Genomic DNA, 21,082 nt, shown 5'->3' with positions numbered 1-21,082 from the left:
TTGTACATACAATGTGGGCATTCAGAAAACATACACTGAGTTTGTGTGCCAACAGCATGAAGACGCAATCTGGAACTCATCTTACATGTGTTATGAAACATGTGCTATGAAAGTGATAGGAAATTGCCAAGAATAAATGTGTATTTATGAAATGTTATTAGTGAGAAATACTGTACTCCCCTTTTTTTTAAAAAAAGGTAAATAATAAAGTTTTCAAATTTCTGGAGCACACATACCATCACCCTCTCCACATGTACAACTTTATCTCTCTGCAGTTCTCCACATTAATCCATCTTTCCCCCAGACTGGCTCATCTCTCAACATACCCGTGGAAGCAAACCAGAGGCTTTTACACTGTTCTCAGTGTTTCTGCTCTGGGAATGCCTATGAGGGTTCCAAGCAAAAGAGTGGAAGGCTGAGAGCAGTCTCCGGGGACAATGCTGGGAATCAGTGTTCAATGGTACCTCGGTTGAGCCCACTTCTGTCTTATTTGTTTTGTAAGTTACTCACCAGTGCTGCTTTGGATGGTCCTCACAGTGGTGGTTGTGCGTGGGGGGGACGAGGACCTCAGTGACAAACATTCATCATCTTGGGAACAGCCCTTTTCGATGGCTCTCACGTAGCTGTGGCTCCTCATGCGGAAGCAGCCTGGCATTGGCAGATCCAGGGCCTCTACTGCTTGAGACTCCAGCTCACTGAATACAGATTCGCAGACTGATTCAAACTGACCATTTACTTCCATCTCACTCACCTGCAGGCAAAGAGAAGGCAGTTTAATTATATCCAAGAGAGCCGTCCAGCTTGCATTACCATCTAATACCAAAGGGGAAAAGACAGAACAAAACTTTACATCCCCATGATAAAGCATCACAAAACAGTCAAGAAGATATATTTTACCAGACTCATTTCCTCTTGGATCACTCCAGCTTTCAAAACATACATACATATTGATGAAACACATGCATGATCCAGCACCAAAGAGTATCAGCTTAACTATTTTGCATTTTTTTTATTCTCTAGTGTCTAGAATATGGTGGAAACTGCCTATATCAAGCACAAAAGATCTATCCTGGCAAAGTAGCAAAGAACCAGCTGAAAGCTTAATTATGCAAAGCCACAGTTAAGTCCCCCAAGCTTTTAAAGTCATATTCCAGCACTGGTGTCAGCTTTAATTAAATTAAAAGGATAATTTCTAATCTGAAATTTGTAGAGAATAACATCTCAAAGAACCATCATTTGAGAGAGGAAGAGAGAAAAGGTTTTTTTAAAAAGTTTCTTTTAAAAAAACAAAAACAGAGTATCATGCTTGGTTTCTAAGCTGCCTAAATAGCCTGAATTTTATTAAAGCATTTGACACAACAGCATGTAAACTTGCTCAGTCAGCTGTTTATTATGGTGAAACAACCAATAAGACAAAATGCAAAGTATAAAACGCGAAATCACAGCTTCAGTAAAACAAACTGGGTTGTATTGAGCAAAGTCATCCTGCTAGTGTAAGGTCTTCTGCCTGTGCAATGGGACTTCCTCATTCTGTCCCTGCCTCCAATCTGCTTTGGAGGGTTGTGGGGAAACTCAGAACTGATTTGGGTGTGTGTGTGTGCAGGTGGAACGAGGAAAGGAGAGGGAGAGGTCCTGTTATACAGGTAGAAGTTCTCGAGTTAATGGGATGTTTGTTGGATAAAACTTGATTCTACATAAAAAACAACAAGCTAAGAACTAAAAATCATTCAATATGACTCAGTGGGGATTTGAACATGGATTTACCACATTCAAGTCAAGCATGTTAGCCACAATGGCTCATGACTCTGTCCTGATGAACACATTATCTTGGCCTTGTTCATTTCTCATCCTTTCACTGTCTATTGCAGTGTGCAAATGTTTTACTCAGATACACTCCAGTCTTTAATTGCCTGCCCGTTAGCATTTTCCTTTGCCATAAGTTGCATGTGATGGGTTCTTCCTGGGAAGGAATTGGGATTCTTTTGCCTCTGGGCCCAAATTTCAAAGCAAGCAAGGAAACAAATAATAAAGGGCCAAACAAGATGTAATGGAAAATGAATATCTGCTGCTGAAAATGACTGGCACACATCCGTTTCTATATTTCCCAACCGTAACATCTAGAAATGTTGCTTCACCACAAGCACCATGTCTCACAGCAACATCACTGGCAGCCCACACTGTGATGCAGGAGTGAGGGACACAGAATGCTATGATGTTACAATGGATATAACTTCTATCTGTTACCTGGGGTAGAAGGAGAATTAAATGCAATGTAATGTGGTTGGTTTTGATGATACATTTCCCATAACATCTATCTTGGCCCTAAATGCTTGATGTCAATGAAAGAATTTCTGACTGCTCTGCTAAGACCCACTAGTGATCCTCTAAAAACCCTCAAGCAAGCTAAAAGCTGCCAACCATTGCCACTAGTGACACAAACAGCTACTAAATGACTGAGTTTTGAGCCAAGATTGGGGGGGGGGGCTGACAGATGGTTTCTATTCAAAGACAAAACAGAATTCAACCACTTAATAAGCCGTTGTGTCACATTGTGTTCAAAAAGCAAGGCTGGCAACCCCATTGTGGGCCCAAAGGTTTACAGGTGGGTTGTAGCTTAGCAGGGGAAAATTATCCTGCACCATCACAGAAGAATCCATTTGCGAATATGTATGTGTGCACGCACACTTCGGTTCCTTAAATAAAAATGCCTCTCTCTTCAGTTGTTTTGTGCCAGCTGGCTTTCAAGCTTCCGCCTTCCACACTAGCAGTGGGTGTATTGGTAAAGTAGGAATGAATTCATTTAGTACTGCCAACTTTAAGTACTCAGAAACCATGTGTCAGCCTACCCAGAGAGAGAGAAAGGGTCTTGATGATAAGGTTTGAAATATACATTTGAATCATTTATCCTCTGACTTTTAAAATGAAGGAATCTGCTTTTCCAAGCCTTCAGTCATAGGTGAAAATAAGCTTGTTCTGTTTAACGTGGAAGCGAATTAATCATATTGCAGCCATAAGAAAAATACACAGATAATATTACAGCATTCACACATGAAATCACAAGTAACTGTACACAATCACAGATAATTAACAGGCTACTTATTTTCAAGCTATAAATGTATTGCAACCGAATACCTTAAAACTTTACTTAAGTCTTTTATTTTTATCATTTCTTTACATTTTGAGTGGGGGGGCCAAAGAAATCAACAAAAACAAAATAATTAAAATCTAGACATAAAACAAGCACAACAAGGGTGAACAATGATGAATATGGCACATTGTTATGAAAACTTCAGATAGTGAAAGTAAGCCACACAAAATAATTGAGAGGGGGAAATCACAAGGCTTCAACATTTGTACTCTTGTAGTTTGGGGCTTGTGCTACTGGCGTATCAAGATCCCAGGTATATTCTATCTTGGCTGTGAGTCCTGAAAGACCTGCTCTCTACCTTGCAGGCCTTTTCCCACCTGGCGTGGGAAGGCAGGGCCCTGACTGACTCCAGCTACAAAAACTGAGGCTGCTGAACAGACTTTTGGGCTGGGGTGTTGTTTGACTGGTTGGCTTTTCTTGGATGGGCATTTTGCTGTTGGTGTTTCGTATCTTTAAATTTTGTGATTTATGTGGAAATTGTTCAGTTTGGTTGTGTTTTGTTTTTCATGCTATATTCTTTATGACCTCTTTTGTTGTGTTGCACTTATATATAAATATTCCATGTTGTAAGCTGCCTTGAGCATGATTTGAACTGTGGAAAGGCAGCATAGATTTAAAATATGTATGTATGTATTCAATGAAAGGAGCTCAGATAAGAAGGAAGGCATCTAGGTTGGCTATGTTCATAGTAACTTCAACTGGGTGCATCATTTTCTCAAAGAGAAAAGCTCATACTTCAGGAGGAAGTCTCAAACATATTTCAAATTACCCAGGGATGGGGTGCTGGGTTGTGTGTGTGTGTGTGTGATCACAGGGAAAGAATCTGCCTGAGGTTATCTATTCAACAACTCACTCCATGGCTGAAACAGTTCATTTTTACTTGTAAAGTTGGCAACACTTACCCACGCGGCCAGTGTTGCATTAACCTTGGTTGTTGTTGTTTTTAGAAACAATAACTGTGGGAATATTTGTGACATAACTGCCCATTCAGCTAATGTGAGAGACTGAACAGATCCATGCATGGAAATTTTTCACTATATATTATACCGATCTAACATCCATGCAAATCATGCATCAGTCTTGAAATGGGCTACAAATGGAATAAAGAAGTTATCTAAAAGATGAACAAATGGAGGGGGAACCAAATATACCTATTTCCCTGGAGTGCCACCATCTGTGGCTTGTCCTGCACTGACTACAAAACTTTTATTCAAAGTGGTTTACTTTTCTTAATACATTCCTACCTTGGATCCCAAACACCTTGGTACTCGGATGTTTTGGCTCCCAAACACCGCAATGTTCTGGTTGGCGAATGTTCTTTGGAACCCAAACATCTGATGGGGCTTCTGTGCCTTCTGATTGGCTGCAGGAGCTTCCTGTAGCCAATCAGAAGCCACACTTTGGTTTCCGAACATTTTGGAAGTCAAACAGACTTCTGGAACAGATTCCGTTCGACTTCCAAGGTACGACTGTAGATGTAAATGGCAACTGTGAACATTTCAAAGAAAGTAAGGGAGAAAATAGTGAAGGAGGACAATTATGAACTGCATTCAGGTGGTGGTTAAACCTGTTTGCTGCCCCTGGTCAACCCACCCATTGAAATCCAGCCTGTTTCTATCAGCATACCCCCATCATGAGTAGGATGGAATACTGAGGATTTGGTTTTTAAAAAAATCTAGCCATGCAATTAATCATGTATTTGCTTTCACTTGAGAACTACTCAGGCTGGCAACTGATGCCAACCTTGTTTTCTCAGTTTTGCACACATGTCACTCACCTGACTAATAGTGCTCATGGCCCTCATGTAGCTCTCATTCCGGGAACGAAATTTGGGAGAAGTCAGCAGAGCTGCAGGGTCCAGGCTATCCAAACTCCTATTGATTGAAACTTCACTCACTGCCCTCAAGTAACTGTGGCTTCGGATCTGAAGCTTTGGAGAATGTTCACTAGATATCCTTGAAAGAAAAAAAGCAGGAAGAAGTCATCCCATCATATTTACATTTCTAACTGCTGATCAGCACTGACAATACTTTGCAACATGAGTGAACATAGGTTCCAAGCAAAATAATGTACAGCCCCCCAACACACACACACACTGCACACAAAAAAACCAAGTATCCTCATGTCATTTATAAATTCAGTACAGTACAGTAGAGGAAGTGGGCTGTTCCAGTTCATTTGCTCAAGTCATCTTCCTTCTAATTCTAAGGACAGGCCTGTCACAACAGCATCATCTGCATTACACTTATTGACAGCACAGTCTAAAGCAAGGCTTCTTGTTGTAATAACCGCCCAAGTGGTTAGTTCCATCATGGCATCTTGACAAGCAGTGCAATAGCATCAGCTTAACACAATGAGACTGCAATAGGTGCCTCTTTTTTTTAAGTGAGGGAAGTATAAAAATAAATCAACTTTTAAAAAAGCATTATTTTTTAGTTTTTGAGAAGCGAACTGTATTCAGTGCTTAAAGTGTGATCCATCTTCCTGTGATTTTGATCACTGAGGAAACAAAGAGGAGCGCAGTTGCAGAAACAAGTCACGAAACCTTAAAGAATATCATAGAGGTAACTTCCATGGAATTCTGAACTGATGAAATGGAAGGCAGTAGAACTGAGCAGCTAATGAAAACTGTGGCATATTAAGTCAATTCCTGAAGGACATGGGGCAGAAATAGACATTTGGTAGCGCATATATATATATATATATATATATATATATATATATATATGCTTTCGTAGATTTTCACGGGTACAGGAATGCAGGTTTTGGTGTCTTCGGGTGTCTTCCCGTGTAAGAGTTGGGGTGTCTAGGCGACGTTTCGACGAGGTCTCACTCGTCATCTTCAGGCTGGTGCTTTCGGCTTCTAGTTACTAGAACAGAGCAGGATCTCAGTGTTTGAGTTCCTATAAATACTGTTGAGGGGGTGTGGTGTATAGCCTCCAACGTTCTGGGCAGAGAGGGAGTTCCCAGGTTAGTGTGCCTTTTCTTCTTTTGTTCCTTAATTACTTGAGGGATATCTTGAGTGATTTCTTGAGTGATATTCTGAGTACCACTTAGGAGGGTCATTAGGTGTGGATTAGTTGCTAAAGCTTTCGTGTCTTGACCTCTTGAGCTTGTACGGCATTCACGTACATTGGACAAACAAACAGACGTACATTGGACAAACAAACAGACGAATAAATGCACGTATCGCAGAACACAAGAATGCCGTCAAAAAAGAAGAAAAAACTTCCTCTCTTTACCAACACATGAAAGAAACAGGACACGAAATTAATTTTGCAGATTCCAAATTGCTCTTTAACATGGAACATCACCACAAGAGAATAATCATGGAAGCCATCGAGATAGAGAAACACCCTCACAACATGAACAAGCGTGACGACACGTCCCGCCTGCCAGACATCTGGAAATTAGCCCTCCCCACAAAAACCGACACCAGAACCAGAGACACACAGAACGCCATCTCCAATCAACCACACCAGACCCAAACCCAGACCCTCTCCACAGATAAAGTACAGACACCATCCAGTAGCCAAACCATAGTGGCACCTCCGGATGCTGCACCCCCCTGCAATCCCTACACAGATCTGGCTGGCACAGGGCACAAAACCACAGCTCGCCCCTATACACGAAGCCAAGCCAGAGCACAACTAAGTGCAGTACAGCCATCTTCTCAGAAAAACTCTTCACAAGCTCAAGAGGTCAAGACACGAAAGCTTTAGCAACTAATCCACACCTAATGACCCTCCTAAGTGGTACTCAGAATATCACTCAAGAAATCACTCAAGATATCCCTCAAGTAATTAAGGAACAAAAGAAGAAAAGGCACACTAACCTGGGAACTCCCTCTCTGCCCAGAACGTTGGAGGCTATACACCACACCCCCTCAACAGTATTTATAGGAACTCAAACACTGAGATCCTGCTCTGTTCTAGTAACTAGAAGCCGAAAGCACCAGCCTGAAGATGACGAGTGAGACCTCGTCGAAACGTCGCCTAGACACCCCAACTCTTACACGGGAAGACACCCGAAGACACCAAAACCTGCACATATATATATATATATATATATATATATATATATATATATATATAAAATAACTGTAGGGGTTACTCGTGCGCAAGCTGGTGCCACTCCTGGCTAGTTTGCCTTGTTAAACCTTTTCTGTCTGGACAGCCCTACACTTCGTGGCTGTTCAGTCGCTGGCAGAATCCGTCAGTGGGTGTTTCTTAAACCTTTTCCAGCATAAAAGTTGTTTGACTCCAAGTCTCCTCCTACTCTCCCTGCGCGGAAGTCTTCTGCGCAGGGAGGGCGTGGGTAGCGGAGGACCCGTGCTCTCCTCGCTGATCTCCGGCAAGGAGTCCTGGAGCCCCCTCGCCGATTCCCCCATCTGCCCCTCTTTATCCCTGGTGTTACGCTGATTTCCTTCCCCAGCTGGTGAGCCGCCTCTCCCCCTGCTGGGCCCTTCTCCAGCATCGTTTGAGAGCCTCGCCTCCGCCTCTGGCTCCGATGTCAGTTCCCTGACAATATATATATATATATATATATATATATATATATATATATATATATATATATGGAATAGCCAATCCTGTGTTTTAGAAACATTATTAATATAAAATATTAATGTTTCTAAAGGCTATACCATGAATACTTGTCTTGCCGAATACCTTTTTATTATTTCTTGGCACTGATGTCTTTCTACGCTCGAAAATAAAAAGTATCCTTTTGCTAAGTTCATGTCAAAAGGCTCGTGGCATGCTTATCTACCCCCTCACAACAGCAGTCATCAGCACATACCTGCAAAACTTTTGTAGCTATACTTGCATATGAATTGTAGCTTATATAACATATGCAATGATGTGTACAGGTAGCAGATGAGGTCTTTGCTACTTAGTGATTCATTCTGTTCTTAAACTATGGGATACATCCAAAACAGAAGAATCAATAAGTATTGGAGATGATCATCATCGTCATCGTTTTATTTGTATGCTGCCTTTCCACAGTTAAAACAATGCTTAAGGTAGCTTACAATATGAAAAGATTTACATAATTGCAAACATAGCAAAGTAATCATAAAAATAAATAAAACACATTAAAAACTACAGTGGTACCTCAGGTTAAGAACTTAATTTGTTCTGGAGTTCCATTCTTAACCTGAAACTGTTTTTAACCTGAGGTACCATTTTAGTTAATGGGGCCTCCCGCTGCCACCGCGCCACCGGAGCAAGATTTCTGTTCTCATCCTGAAGCAAAGTTCTTAACTCGAGGTACTATTTATGGGTTAGCGGAGTGTGTAACCTGAAGCGTCTGTAACCCGAGGTACCACTGTACATAACCAAATTGAACAATGATAACAGTTATCACAGGTGAAACAACACCCATGACCAAGTAACTTTGTCTGGTAAAGGGTCTCATTAAATGAATGTGATAAGAAACCAATGTGTTTCTTGGATATGTTCTTCTGACAAGTATACAAGAGACTGAAGTGGAGATAATCAATATGCTTCTATCTGCAGGGAAATGTAGAGTACAGATAATTGTGAGAACCAAGTTTTACATGAAAGGGTGAGGTTCTGTATGAGGATGTACTTCCTCGGGTAAACATCAAAGCTGATCGGCACATGCTAATCCAGAGGTAATCCACAGATAGTCCCTAGAGATAGTTACTACAAAACAATGATCCAGGACCACTGATTGGGTGGGGGTGGAAGGTGCAAACCAACCCAGGAGACTGAAACCTGGCAGGTGCCTTTGAAGGGGCTCACTCTATTATTTAAACAGAGCCCGCCTGCCCTTGAGCCAAGGTAAAGTGAGGTGGCTGTCCTGGGAGGCAGGATCCACAAAGCGGGTGGGCACATCCAACCTCCAAGGAATGCATTGCCCGTAGGCAGTGCCACACATTCCTTGGAGTCCAGAAATGCCTTCTCAACTGCAACCCCACTGTCAGTGCATGCACACCAGCACTACAGTGGCCGGCCTGTACTGTGGTGGGTTATGGGGAGAGATGGGGAGATGGCACAGGTGGAAGGCACTACTGCAAGGGATGAGGAGAAGGCTGCAGGGAGGGAGGGAGGGAGGGAGGGAGGGGAAAGCAGCTCAGCCTCAATGGATCCTGACCCCATTCGGTTCTAGCCTCCTCCCTCAGTTTGCATTGGAAACGGAGCACAGGAAAGAAATGCTAAAATATTAGAAACATTTTTGTTTTTCTTAAAAACCTTTTCTCTGCATCTTGATTAAAACTTGGTAGGGCTGCAAAATGGCAGGCTAAAACTACTGCCCCGTAACTCATTCATCAGATTTATCCATCTTCTCTATGTTGCAATGGCTTTGTTTTGTTTAGAACGTATTTGGGTGTCATCATGACGGTATATGGTAGGCTTGGCAGAGCTGCTGCATGGAGGCAGGATAAAGTTGCCACATCCAGCCTGTGGCTATTTGTCACCTGTTGGTCATACCCCATTCACCATTAATGATGGAATTATGACTGGAAATGACCCAAATATATTCTAAACAAAAAAGGATTGCCATTGGGACAGAGGAAGGATTTAAATCTAAGCAAATTAAATCGCTGATTTAGTTTTTGTTTTAAATCAAGTTTTCCATTTGCAATTCATATATTTCCTGAACAAATATGCATACTAATTGTGCATTTTAAAATGTGCATACTAATCAGTGGCCATGACAAGTAAAAACATGTTTGTTTGCAATGCATTTCAAAAACCGTTGATCATTCTGCCCACTTGTCATTTCCACTACAGAATTATATCTGGTTGGGGAGAAGAGGGGGAATTAATTGATTTCTGTTTGTCTCTCTCTCTTCCTGTGCACACATGCAAGGATCCAAAGAATTAAGATAGGCACTGTATTATGGAGGTGGTCTGAACACATTTTATCTCTCCTGAAATGAAATCAGAACGCAGAAAATATGTATTCAAACTACTCCCAACTCACTTTAAAATGACTGTCTGCCTTCACCCCAAGAAAATTGTCAAGTAATCATTTGAAGAGCCCAAAACTTTCCAGAAGTGCAGAACTTTCCAGAGCAACAAAAGACACAATAGCTGGAATAAGCCTCAAGTTTACTAGTCATGAACTCCCTTAAGGATTGAGGGAGAAAGTGGGGTGATGTTTAGTGATCAGGCCCTCAGCCAATCAATTCAGCAACTATGAGAAGAGGATGCCTATACACAAGAGCTTGACTATGCAAAGGGACTTCTATGGAGGAAGTCTACATGCGTATGTCAATATGCGCACAGGACCCCTTTGCACAGGTGGCTGAGGATAACGGTGGCCACCAGTTGCATCAGCAGTGGGGCCAGCCCATGTGATGCTCTCTTACATTCTTTTAACATGTGACTGGGTTCATCTGAACCCCCTAACTTTTAGGAGAACCAGTGTGAAAAAGTTGGGCTTGAGAAGATGATTCACACCCAAGCTCATGACTTGAAATCCAGTTAAGGAGAACACTCTCCTCTAGGAAGAAGTCTGTGCAGTATGTTGAATATGTATTCCATTGAATCTAATCACTGAACATACTATTCATTGAAGTCCTGCAAGAAAAGAGAGGCTAAGGACTGATCCGACACCCAATGAAGGAAGAAATGTAGAGAAGAACCCTGTACAAAGCGTTTATGGAACCACCCTTGACATTCAACTAGTATTTTGGGTTTTTTGTTCTTACCATATTACTACAGCCACAAATATTTGACTAATTTCTTCAGTAGCTGCTCAATAGTCAAATGTTTAGCCCAAAGCTGAGCCTACAGGGGCATCTAATGTGGATTGTCAAGAGGCAACAGCCACAGAAATATGCCTGAATAATTCCCTGGTGTGGGTGTCTTTTGTGGGAGCCAATTACAAACATGCTGTCTAAAAGTATCCAGAGAGAAAACTGTTCTTGAAGCAGGAACATCACACTTTTGTTTAACCTTTAAAATCTGTTCTGTCTATCCTCCCTGGAATTGCAAGGGACCATCTGCTCATGTCTTAACTGCTCATCCTTTCAACACTCAGCATGCAGGTCAAACTATGGCAAATGCAGAATATGCCTCACAAGCACTTGAAAGGTATGGGGAAGAGGAGCATACTGTCCTGAATGTAAATAATGTAAACAAACATCTCAAAAGGAATGGCAAGAGTTACAAGGGAGCATTTACATTAAGGGCAAAACTACATGCAACTAAAGGCTGCTTTTTCTCTCCAGAGATGATATATGATATGATATAAAATATAGGGACTTGTATCTTTTATCTCTCAGATAAAAATAGTTTTGGAGAGCTGTCTTCAATATGAAATAACTCTCTCTCTCTCTCTCTTTGATTATCTGGCAGTTAGTACTGCAAACCTTCAGCAATAATATTTTGCTCTGATGCAAATAGTTCTAAAAACCAAGGTATAGATTTACAAAATTAAAAAAAAAGTTTTGTATCATGTTTTGTATTATGCTATATTTTTGTCAGTAACAAATGAAGGGAAAGGATTAATGGCTGCCAGTGGCCCTCCTGCAATTTGTACTTGAGGTTAAAGAACCTCCATTGAACTTCTGAAAGCAATCTATAAACTCCTCTATATGAAAACATAAGAGATCTTTATCAACCCTCTTGGACCTTGACACAGACTTGCACTACACAGGTAACAACTTGCAACTTACATGCATTTAACTTGTGCACATTCAGCTTTATGCACTTGGCAATTTAAAAAAAAGGAAAGGGGGCATGGTTCTGGGGAAAATGACTTTGGCAATTCCACCCAACATTGAAGCTAATGTGTTATGACCATATGCAATTTTGGTTCCATACACAATCCCTGGGAGATAACCCCTGTGGAAGTTGAGAGTCGCACGTATTGCTATTCCACAAGAGAAATAAAAGCCCTACATGGAATCACCTTCCTTATGGTTGCATGGGAGATTTCAAGGAGAGACAGGAACAGAAGGGAAACAATTCCCCCCCATTTGTACACCTTTGTTCAAATCAGTCTTCCCACTTCTCTTGTTTTATGCTACATTAAAAAATACTCTCAATCTAGGTGTATTGCTTCTGTTCTTTTTAAGATGTGGCAGATGCTGGGCAAGCAAACTCGACCTTCTAGTGCTCTTACACTATAATTAACTTTGGTGGATTGTTCTATGGAACAAGAAGCTATTAAAGTTGCTTGCAATGAAAAGAACAAAATCCCCCAATATTATTCTCTGTGTGATTTGGTCAGTGGGGGGTGGGGAGTGAAACAAGGATCTTCAATATCCCAATCCCTTTGGAGTTAACTTTTCTTTAACAATCCGTACTTTTACTGTTTTCCCCAGCCTGATGCCTTTCAGACATGTCAGATGGGACTGATGGGAGATGTAGTCCATCTGAAGGCTGGGAAAGGCTGCACTAAATGAAATTATATGGTGGCCATAAAGAAGCTCCTGTATAAAGTGTTATTTTAGCATTTAATTAAGCATTTAATGCATTTATTTCAAGTAACATTTTGTAAAGTATATCTGATACCACTTAAAAATATATATTATTCCATCTTCCTGGCAACATGTGGAAGATAAAAACCCAAGTTTTTATTGCTTGGAGCACTACAAAAATGTGCAAACATGCTTGACCAGAGATCACAGAGCAGGCCAGTTTCTAAAATCATTGTCTATATAATGCCTTAGAGAGTCTGTACTGAATGATACCCATGCTCTCTTCAAACAAAAACATGCCCCACTGCTAAGAAATCACTACTTATTCATCTGTTGTTTTGGTGTGCCTTAATAATTCAGCTGCATTATTTATGGTATTATTTATTAATTATTTAAATATTTTACGTCAATGACAAATGCCATTTTGAAACTTCTCCTGAAAAACATTATATTTGTTGAAGTAAAAAAGAAACAGCCCGGAACCAAAAATTATCTCAGCGTACAAGGGGGAAATGTCACTTCAGTTTTAATTTTGGGAGGAATGATAGCAAGATGCATGAGGTCCTGGGAGTTATTTTACACTTGCAATGCTTCAATTTTGCAAAACAAAAGATCACAAGAAGATTCTGAATTATTACTGAAAGGGGAGTTTGGCAGGCAAGTGCCTAATTAACACAGACTTCATTATCACTATTTTTGGTGTGAAAATAATAATAATAATAATAATAATAATAATAATAATAATAATAATGTCCTTGAACTTAATTCCAGGATTGTTTGCAGGGTAGTATTCCTGACAGGGTAAAGGTGAGCATGCATTAAGACATTATTTAAAATTGCATCAAAGCAAAATATTATTGCTGAAGATTTGCAGTGTCACCTGCCAGATATGCAGAGAGAGAGAGAGAGAGAGAGAGAGAGACAGACAGACAGACAGACAGACAGACAGACATAGAGTTCTTTCATATTAGAGACAGCTCTCAAAACATGTAAAGTACAGAGAGCTTCCCTGTCACCCTGCTGAGTAAAAAACAAACATGGCTGCCAATCTGGTTTCATTAAAATAAAAAAGAGGTTTCGGGGATTGTTCTGGACAAGGCTGCAAGCGCTCACAGATGACAAAGTCAATTAAAATTAGCTGGACTCTGTGGACTCCCATAGGCATAGCTTTGGGATCACAAGCAATAGCCTTACCAGGTATTATGGTATGTCAGGATAATAGCCCTGACAACCGAAGATTATTTACAGTTTCATTTCTTTTCAAAGCCTTTAAACAACCAATAATATTTTTGGTTTTTGTGATCTTTGTTTGGCAATATCAAGGAATTTTCTAGTTTGTATATGAAGTGGGTGTTTACACTACTGTATTCAAAATAAAAAATTCCTTCCAGTAGCACCTTAAAGACCAACTAAGTTAGTTCTTGGTATGAGCTTTCGTGTGCATGCACACTTCTTCACTTATACACTACTGTATAACACCCACTTCTTATACAAACTAGAAAATTCTTGAATATTTTTAAAAACTCTTTTAAAAAAGCAAATACTGTAACAAATACCACATACCACTCTGCAAAGAATACAAATGTATTACAGTGCTTGAAAATGTGCCTGCTATGGTTGCGAATCAGAAAAATAATGGTTGCTAATCAGAAAAATATATTTATGGTCAGATAATGTTTTCAGCGCAGCCACCAATGCTTCAGCCATGTAAAAACGTTAGAAATCAAAATTTTCAGCATCTTGTTTTCTTGGATCTCAGCTGACTTCCTGATCTCATTCTATAACATTCTATATCTGCATATTGTTACAGATCTGTGGGTGCTAAATGCTTGGGTTTAATAAATGTTAGGATTTAATTAGAACTGGTATGTTAGGACTTGTAATAGCTCATGTGGATTTGAGATGTGGGTTAGCTACTGTTAATATGTGAATAACCTAGGCACACTTCCTGGGTTGTGTGTTGGATATTATAATCCCATAGAATCAACAAGTGTAGCAGCCAATTAACTCAGGTAATTTCCTCGTGAGGTGACCCCCTGGAGATAAGCCATTTAGGCAACACAAAGGGATGAAAACGGCAAATCTCATTTGCAAATGTATTGGTTTCCTCCCTCTCTCAAGGGCTAAGTGTGAATAGGTGTGACAAACTAATCCACTCTAGTAATAAGCTCTAGCACATCAAAGGAGGGATATTCCCCTGGGTTAAAAGAGAGACCAGAATTTAGGCTAGTGTAGAAGCTATGGGGTTAGGGCTGGGGTAATGTAACCAGCAAGCACAGAGGGAACCATTAAGGTGGGTTGTGCCCTGCAGTGCAAGAGAGGTTGCAGAGAAAGAATGGTGCTGGGCTTATTGTTGCCACCATGATTTCCTCCACTGAAAGCTCCAGGTTGTATATATGTGTAAATAAACCATATATCAGAAAGACACTAGCCTCTGCATAATTTTTCAAAGGAAACACTAACCCTCAGTCGCATGCCTGCAACCTCTGTAATTTCATCCAGCTGCTAGGGAGATATTGGGGTGGCTTGTAACGCTATGTTCATATTTGCTTGGGCAAGTACAGCAGCATCCCCATGGACATATATACTTCACAGTATTTCTCACAAGCAGAATTTCCAGAATTTCAATAATGCATAAATAAGCGGGGGTCTTGCATGCCACGCGGCTTATGCCTCACTGCCTCAAGAAGCTCTGCCGACAGCCACAGCCTGCTTAAAGATCTCCTTGCCCAACCCTTTTAGCCAATTGCTAGAGAGATGGTGGTAGTAGAAACAGGATTCCTATTCACTTGGCCCTGCAGCCTCTGCTACCCACTACCCCCCCCCCCAGCCAACTAGTAAGCATAGGGATTTTGGCAGCCATGCTTTCCCCTCCTGATGGATTCATGAACATTTTTAGTCAGGCTGCTAAATTGGAAGTTTCTCTCCAACTTACACTAGGCCCTGCAAATCCTAAAGAAGCCCTCCTTATACTGTTGGCTCACTTAAGATTTTCTTTTTAATGGGTTCTGCTACACTTTAACCTAATGCTAACACCAAACATAAGGGACGCGGGTGGTGCTGTGGGTTAAACCACAGAGCCTAGGACTTGCTGATCAGAAGGTCGGCGGTTCGAATCCCCGCGACGGGGTGAGCTCCCGTTGCTCGGTCCCTGCTCCTGCCAACCTAGCAGTTCGAAAGCACGTCAAAGTGCAAGTAGATAAATAGGTACCACTCCGGCGGGAAGGTAAACGGCGTTTCCGTGCGCTGCTCTGGTTTGCCAAAAGCAGCTTAGTCATGCTGGCCACATGACCCGGAAGCTGTACACCTGCCAATAAAGCGAGATGAGCGCCGCAACCCGAGTCATCCGCGACGCATCTAATGGTCAGGGTTCCCTTTACCTTTACTTTAACACCAAACATAGCATCCATTTCTTGAGCACCTTGCCAAAATGGGGGTCATCTGCCACGGGGTGATAATCATTTATAATCATGGGTCCAGTGAGGTCTTCCTTAAGGAGAATTCTTTGGGGGAAGGCATGTATATTAAATGTACTACATAATATGTATGCAGCCCATGTCTTTTCAGATGGTCTGTTGGCAACCAATCTGTTGCCTTTTGCATAATTATCAAGAATTCTTTTGAGTGACTACTAGATGAAAATAATATAGTTCTGGTCTTTGTTCATTGTGTCGAAGAAGGCATTAGTAGCCATGATTGCTCCCTAAAGTGTGCTGATTTTGTGGGATAGCTTTTAATGGGTAGGACAGGATATATTAACTGCAATTTATCCCTCCAGGCACCCATGTGTGTGGGTTGAACAGAGTTTCAAAATTCCATCCTTGGAAGCAAAATTAAAAACATAGGAATTAGGTTGTAAAACCTTGTTTTGAGCAAGTCCAGCTATGAATTAAGCTGGCTTCTGCCTTCTTACCCCACTTCACAAAGAATCAGACAACAGCCTGGGAAGTAAGTGTAAAAATATGACTTACTTACTTATAATCTTGCATTGCTCCACAGCCATGACAGCAGTAAAAACCATGCAGGTAAAATACTTATATTTACAGTGTAACAAACTTCAGGCATGTGCCTAAAGCTGGAGCAAGTCTACATCCAGTGCTGGTCAAAGGAAGAGAGAGAGGAACAGGAAGTACTATACAGTGGTACCTCTGGTTGTGAACGGGATCCGTTCCGGAGGCCCGTTTACAACGTGAAAAGGCCGCAACCTGAAGTGCCATATCTGCACAAGTGCACGGTGCGATTTGGCGTTTGTGCACATGCGTGAAGCACAATTTAGCGCTACTGTGCATGCACGAGTGGTGAAACCCGGAAGTAACCCTTTCCGATACTTCCGGGTTGCTGCGAGACGCAACCTGAAAAAACGTAACATGAAGCAGACGTAACATGAGGTATGACTGTACACTTCTTCCTCTCCAGAAGAGGAGGGGAAATTACATCACACGGAGCCCTCTATGCCAACTGGATTTCTATGGTCTGAATACCTGCCTATCAGAAATACAGCTCTGTGGACTTAGATCCTTCTCATGCTAACTAGCAAGTATATAAATTTGTTAGGTTTGGCTGCTAATCTCCCGCAGATTTTTATGCTACCCCTATAAATTGGCATATATTAATAAAGAGTGCCTTTTTTTAGGAAATAGTTTCGGACATAATTTTGTTAATGCTGGTTAACATGCTTTGCTCATCTATTTATATAATGAACCCCCCCCCCCAAGGTAACTAATTTTTTAATCCTGGACAGATTTTTTTCCCCAAATCAATTTTAATTATAACAGTTTTCTTGTTTGAAAAACATTTAAAAAACACCACCACAGGCAAATTTTGCCAGCCAAAAGAAAGAAACAACTTCTCATTTCCTAGTAGGATAATAGGAGCAGAGCAGCGGAGGTGTGGATTTCATGATCAGAGCAAGCTGTGTTTTATTCAGAATTTTAACCACAACGTTCAAAATGTGTTCTTTAACCACATGGAAACGATGGCATGGTGAACAGCTTGTAGGAGGGAGATTGTGAGGTAGGATTAGAAAGGGATGGGGGTGAAATTCAGGAGAAACAGCCTCTCCTTATATAAGTTGACTACTGCAGAGCTCTGATTTTATATTTTGCTACTCATATATAAAGCAGAAACAATACAGAAATTTTCTGTTTCCCCACCATTCCCCAGAAAAGAATGAACGAGAAGAACAACTGGATGGGTGGGAAAGCATAACATTTAGTACCTTTATGGGGCAGAAATTACTGTAAGAGCAGGAGGGAATATTCCTACACTGGATGAAAAAAATGTGGGTTCTTTACTCATGGCTTAATTATTATTTTTTTAAAAGTATTAAAAGGACAGAGAAGGCAGTGTACCATAAAACACTTCCCATCCAAAGTCTTACAGTAATTCTATTTGTAATATATCTAATATAGTGACTTCTAACTGGGAAAGTAAGATCCAACCCCAGTGGATTTAGGAAGTTCTGTGAATAAATGATAAGAACTATGCATGATTTGCCCCCTCTTTTGAGATCAAGAAGGGATGCTCCATTTGTGTGTGGCAGAATCTTCTCAATGGAAGCCTAACTCATAAGGAATGAGAACCAGAAAAAGCATTCAAGTCCAAAAAGAGTATAGAACATGGGTCGGCAAACTAAGGCCCAGGGGCTGGATCCGGCCCATGGACGGTCTGGGAATCGCCGCATGGATCGGCGTGGGGATTCTGATTGTTCGGGCTGCGCCATTTCTTCCCCCCTCTCCCTCACACACACCGCGGCGGCACCCCCTCCCTCCCTCCTCCTGGCTTCTCCCTGCCCTGCCTAGAGGAGGTAGGGGGCTGGACTTTGTTGAGCCACGGTTGGCTGAGTGCCATTTTAAGCAGCCCCTCTCCAGAGCCAGTCCTTTTGCACTGCTCATCGTCCCACCACCGCCAGCCCTGCCGCTCGCAAGGCACAGGTAAGCAGCCACTGGGGCTCATCCAGTGCTGTGGGGAAGGGAGAGGAGAGTATTGGGGGGGATTCCCCCCAAAAAATATAGTCCAGCCCCCCACAAGGTCTGAGGGACAGTGGACCGGCCCCCTGCGGAAAAGGTTTGCTGACCCCTGGACCACAGAATATAAGGTTTCTGGAAGTATTCCCTCTACACTCATAGCTGCAGAGTATACTTCTGTTCAGCATAGCCATCTTTCCTAGAATCTATTCTGGGCACCATGTGCTTCACTGTTTCACAATGGCAAACTATAAATTAAACAAACAAGCACACTTATATTAACCTGAGGCTTGCTGATAGAACAACTTGACACTGTTTCTGGGGAAGACAATTCACCTACTATAGGACTCATTTAACCAGCAAACTACTTTATTTTAAACACTAGAGTAGGTATATTGTGGAACACTGAAGAACACAGATCATATCACATTACTGTGAGATTATAGAATTGTGATAACACAAGGATTTTGCATCTACCTTTTTGCTGGGCATTTCTGATTACCATCTTTTTCAAAATGGACAACTTCAGGCCATGCAAAATGACCTGAATAATATTCTGCTTTACTCTGTTTTGTTGGGGGAATACCCAACCTGAAACATTGCAGAGCCTTATGGCATGCTTCTTAATCATTAGGTAGAGTGAGGAGGTCACAGAGGTGCTGGAAGCCATCCATCCAGACTGTGCCCCCTAAGCTAGCCTCTGCCCTCAGGAAGATGTTGTCTTGTTGCTAATGTTGAAAAAAGTTTCAAATGCCAATCTGATCAGCTTCTGTACCTGGAATGCAGGAAAGGGATCTTGCCCATTGCCCGAGGCAGCAAAATGTCTCAGGTCAGCCATGCCCAAGAAAATAGACAGCTGTCAGCAAGCAGCTACCTTAACTCACACAGCACAAACTAGAGAAACAAGGTTAGCAGTATAAGGCATGAAAGCCAAATTTAGCTTCCTAAAGTTTCCTCCTCAGTGGGCTGATTCACCATGGGCTGATTCACTTCAGTCTCATGGTGAAAAGAGGAAAAAGCTGGGATAATCTGAATGTACAGGCCTTGTCTTGCTTAAATTCCTCCTACCAGAAGAGGGAAGCTGATCATCCTGAACATTTGTCTCTAGGGTCAAGGGTACAACAGTTTTTTTAATAGTATTTTTCATAGTGCTTCTGCCTACAGCCTACGTTAAACCTAAAATGTGAAGTGTTAATTTTATTCATTTATAAAACGAGCTCAAGTGGATCCTTTGAGGCAGCTTACAGTCACAAATTGAAAACATAATGCAGCCATCTACAAACATAACAGAGCAACATAGGGGAAGATTAAACCATTTCAAAAAGGTATGGAGGGGGTTGTCCACCAGGTCTTTCAAGGTAGGAAATTCTACAGCCTGAATTCTGCAAAGGCCTCTATCAACTGCTAAGACATCTAGGCTGATTCCCAGGCAACTGCAGTGCATGGCAAAGCCTTGGACAAATGATAACAGTATAAAAACACAAACACAATTGAACCAACCTGTATATCATTTATGTGACTTATCAAGGAGCTGTGATTTGATGTAACCAAGCTGGATGCGCATACACAACATATACTATAACACCCAAAGAAAAGGTAATTTTTAGGGATGGTATGCTGCTGTCTAACAGGCCTAGAATACATAGGATTAGGTCTAATTTCACATTCCTTACTCATGATAAGTGCTGCTAGAATAATAGTAGAAATTGTATTGAAGGGTTTCAGAATGTGGCAGACCCCACCTCCCTATCTATGCAAGGTATTATGACACCTAGTCTGAAATATACTGAAACGTACATTATTGGTAAGCAGGCATACCAGCACATAGTTGGAACACCATAGTTGATACCTCCTACTCACATGGGCGTAGCCAGGACTTTGGGGGGGGGGGCAGAACTGACGTGATTGGTCAGTTTGTTAAATATTTCTACTGTTTTACTTGATCTAGGGGGGCAGCTCCCCCCGCCCCCCCTTGGCTATGCCCATGCCTACTCAATCCCTATTTGCTAGTGCAGAAATGTTATGGAATTGGTCATAGTTTGAATTTCACTATTGTTAATAATGGTTCTTTTTTAAAATGTCTCACTTGAGAGTGGTGAGTTCTGTAAGCGATGGCTGGGTGGCCTTGAGATAACTCTCCCTTCGTGCAGCAATCTTTGGAGATGGCTTTGGGCTCGTGTCCGAGTCCCCACTGTCTTCGTCCCCCATGGCTTTGATGTAACTGCCACTACGCATTCGCCGGCATGGGATCTCATCATCTTTGCCATGTGGAGTATACCCAGACCATTCATCTTGAGGAACCTGTAATACAAACAAAATGCAATGCTTTAAAAAATATATATGGATTTTTAAAAAATTTGAAATAAAGTTAAAAATACAGGCAACAAAAAGGAAGAGCACACCTAACAGTATATCAAGTTAACTAATTTAGGGGAGAAAGAGAATTGACTACAGCCCTTAATATATCATGAGGGAGCTTGTGCAGCATTTAGAACAAAACTAAAGAGAAGCACACTAAATGTGGAGTATTCACTTGTATAAATAATGTAGCCAAATAATATTAAGGAA

At 41.4% G+C, this 21,082-nt stretch overlaps 1 protein-coding gene across 13 annotated transcripts in view; it reads right to left on the bottom strand.

Moving 5' to 3' along the window:
- DLGAP1 (DLG associated protein 1) overlaps positions 1-21,082 on the bottom strand; it is a 299,603-nt gene that overhangs the window by 66,543 nt on the left and 211,978 nt on the right. For all 13 annotated transcript variants that reach the window (XM_081205568.1, XM_081205563.1, XM_081205566.1 and 10 more), the window contains 3 exons: positions 20,601-20,815; positions 4,926-5,103; positions 511-751 (listed from right to left, as the gene is read on the bottom strand). In XM_081205568.1, coding sequence (XP_081061694.1) covers positions 511-751; positions 4,926-5,103; positions 20,601-20,815 — 634 coding nt within the window. The remainder of the gene's footprint in view (positions 1-510; positions 752-4,925; positions 5,104-20,600; positions 20,816-21,082) is intronic.

Source organism: Podarcis bocagei, assembly GCF_964188305.1.
Source record: "Podarcis bocagei genome assembly, chromosome: 8".
NCBI classification, from domain to species: Eukaryota; Metazoa; Chordata; class Lepidosauria; order Squamata; family Lacertidae; genus Podarcis; species Podarcis bocagei.
This window is presented reverse-complemented; position numbering and strand designations above follow the sequence as displayed.